At 39.3% G+C, this 776-nt stretch overlaps 1 protein-coding gene across 1 annotated transcript in view; it reads left to right on the top strand.

The window, feature by feature from the left end:
• The window catches only part of LOC110427558 (receptor-like protein 1), a 16137-nt gene that overhangs the window by 12768 nt on the left and 2593 nt on the right, over positions 1–776 (top strand). The window contains exon 4 of the mRNA XM_089785509.1: positions 1–776. This exon is cut by the window's left edge and continues 835 nt beyond it; it is cut by the window's right edge and continues 437 nt beyond it. Within this exon, the coding sequence (XP_089641635.1) occupies positions 1–776 (776 nt within the window).

A 776-nucleotide genomic window follows, 5' to 3' on the forward strand; every position in this document is an offset into this window, starting at 1 on the left:
GCTACAAGAGTTGAAATTGGGGAACAATCAGTTCACTGGAAGTCTAATAGCAAACAAGGATTTCTATTCTGCCTTGCAAGTTTTCGATATTCGTAACAACATGATGGCAGGTAAGATTCCTAGCGGGATGGCTAGTATAAAAGTCCTTTTTATGCGGAACAATTCTTTTGAAGGCCAGTTTCCATGCAACGAATATTTTAGGTCGGCTGTCATTGATTTTTCTCATAACTCTCTATCGGGACCACTACCTTCTTGCTTTCACGTGAACGGCATACAGCAAATTCATTTGCAAGGGAACAATTTCACGGGATCAATACCAAATTCTCTTCTCAATTCCCCAACTCTTTCCGTGTTGAACTTGAGAGATAATAGTTTGTCTGGCGAAATTCCTGCTCTGATTGGTGCACTTCCTGGCCTGAGAATTCTTTTGTTAGGAAATAATCGTTTAAGCGGTTTGATTCCAAGGCAGTTGTGCCAATTAATAGAAATAAGCATATTGGATCTTTCCAACAACTCCTTTTCAGGGTCGATACCAAGCTGTTTGAGTAAACTCACCTTCGGAATAACAAATAATTTGTATTATAGCTTCAATATTGCACCAGAATCTTCTCTTGCTGAGTACGATATGGATCAAGCTGATAAGGAGGATGAAAATGTCCTTCGAAGCCACAGTACTTTTACGTCTCTCAAAGGTATTATGCTGTCTGAAATAGTTGAGGTTGTGATTGACTTTGTCACTAAAAGTAGTCTCCTCTCTTACAAAGGTGACGTTCTAA

The sequence above is a fragment of the Theobroma umbraticum genome, unplaced genomic scaffold (genome assembly GCF_002168275.2).
Source record: "Theobroma umbraticum cultivar Fairchild unplaced genomic scaffold, ASM216827v3 scaffold_106.0, whole genome shotgun sequence".
Classification (NCBI taxonomy): domain Eukaryota; kingdom Viridiplantae; phylum Streptophyta; class Magnoliopsida; order Malvales; family Malvaceae; genus Theobroma; species Theobroma umbraticum.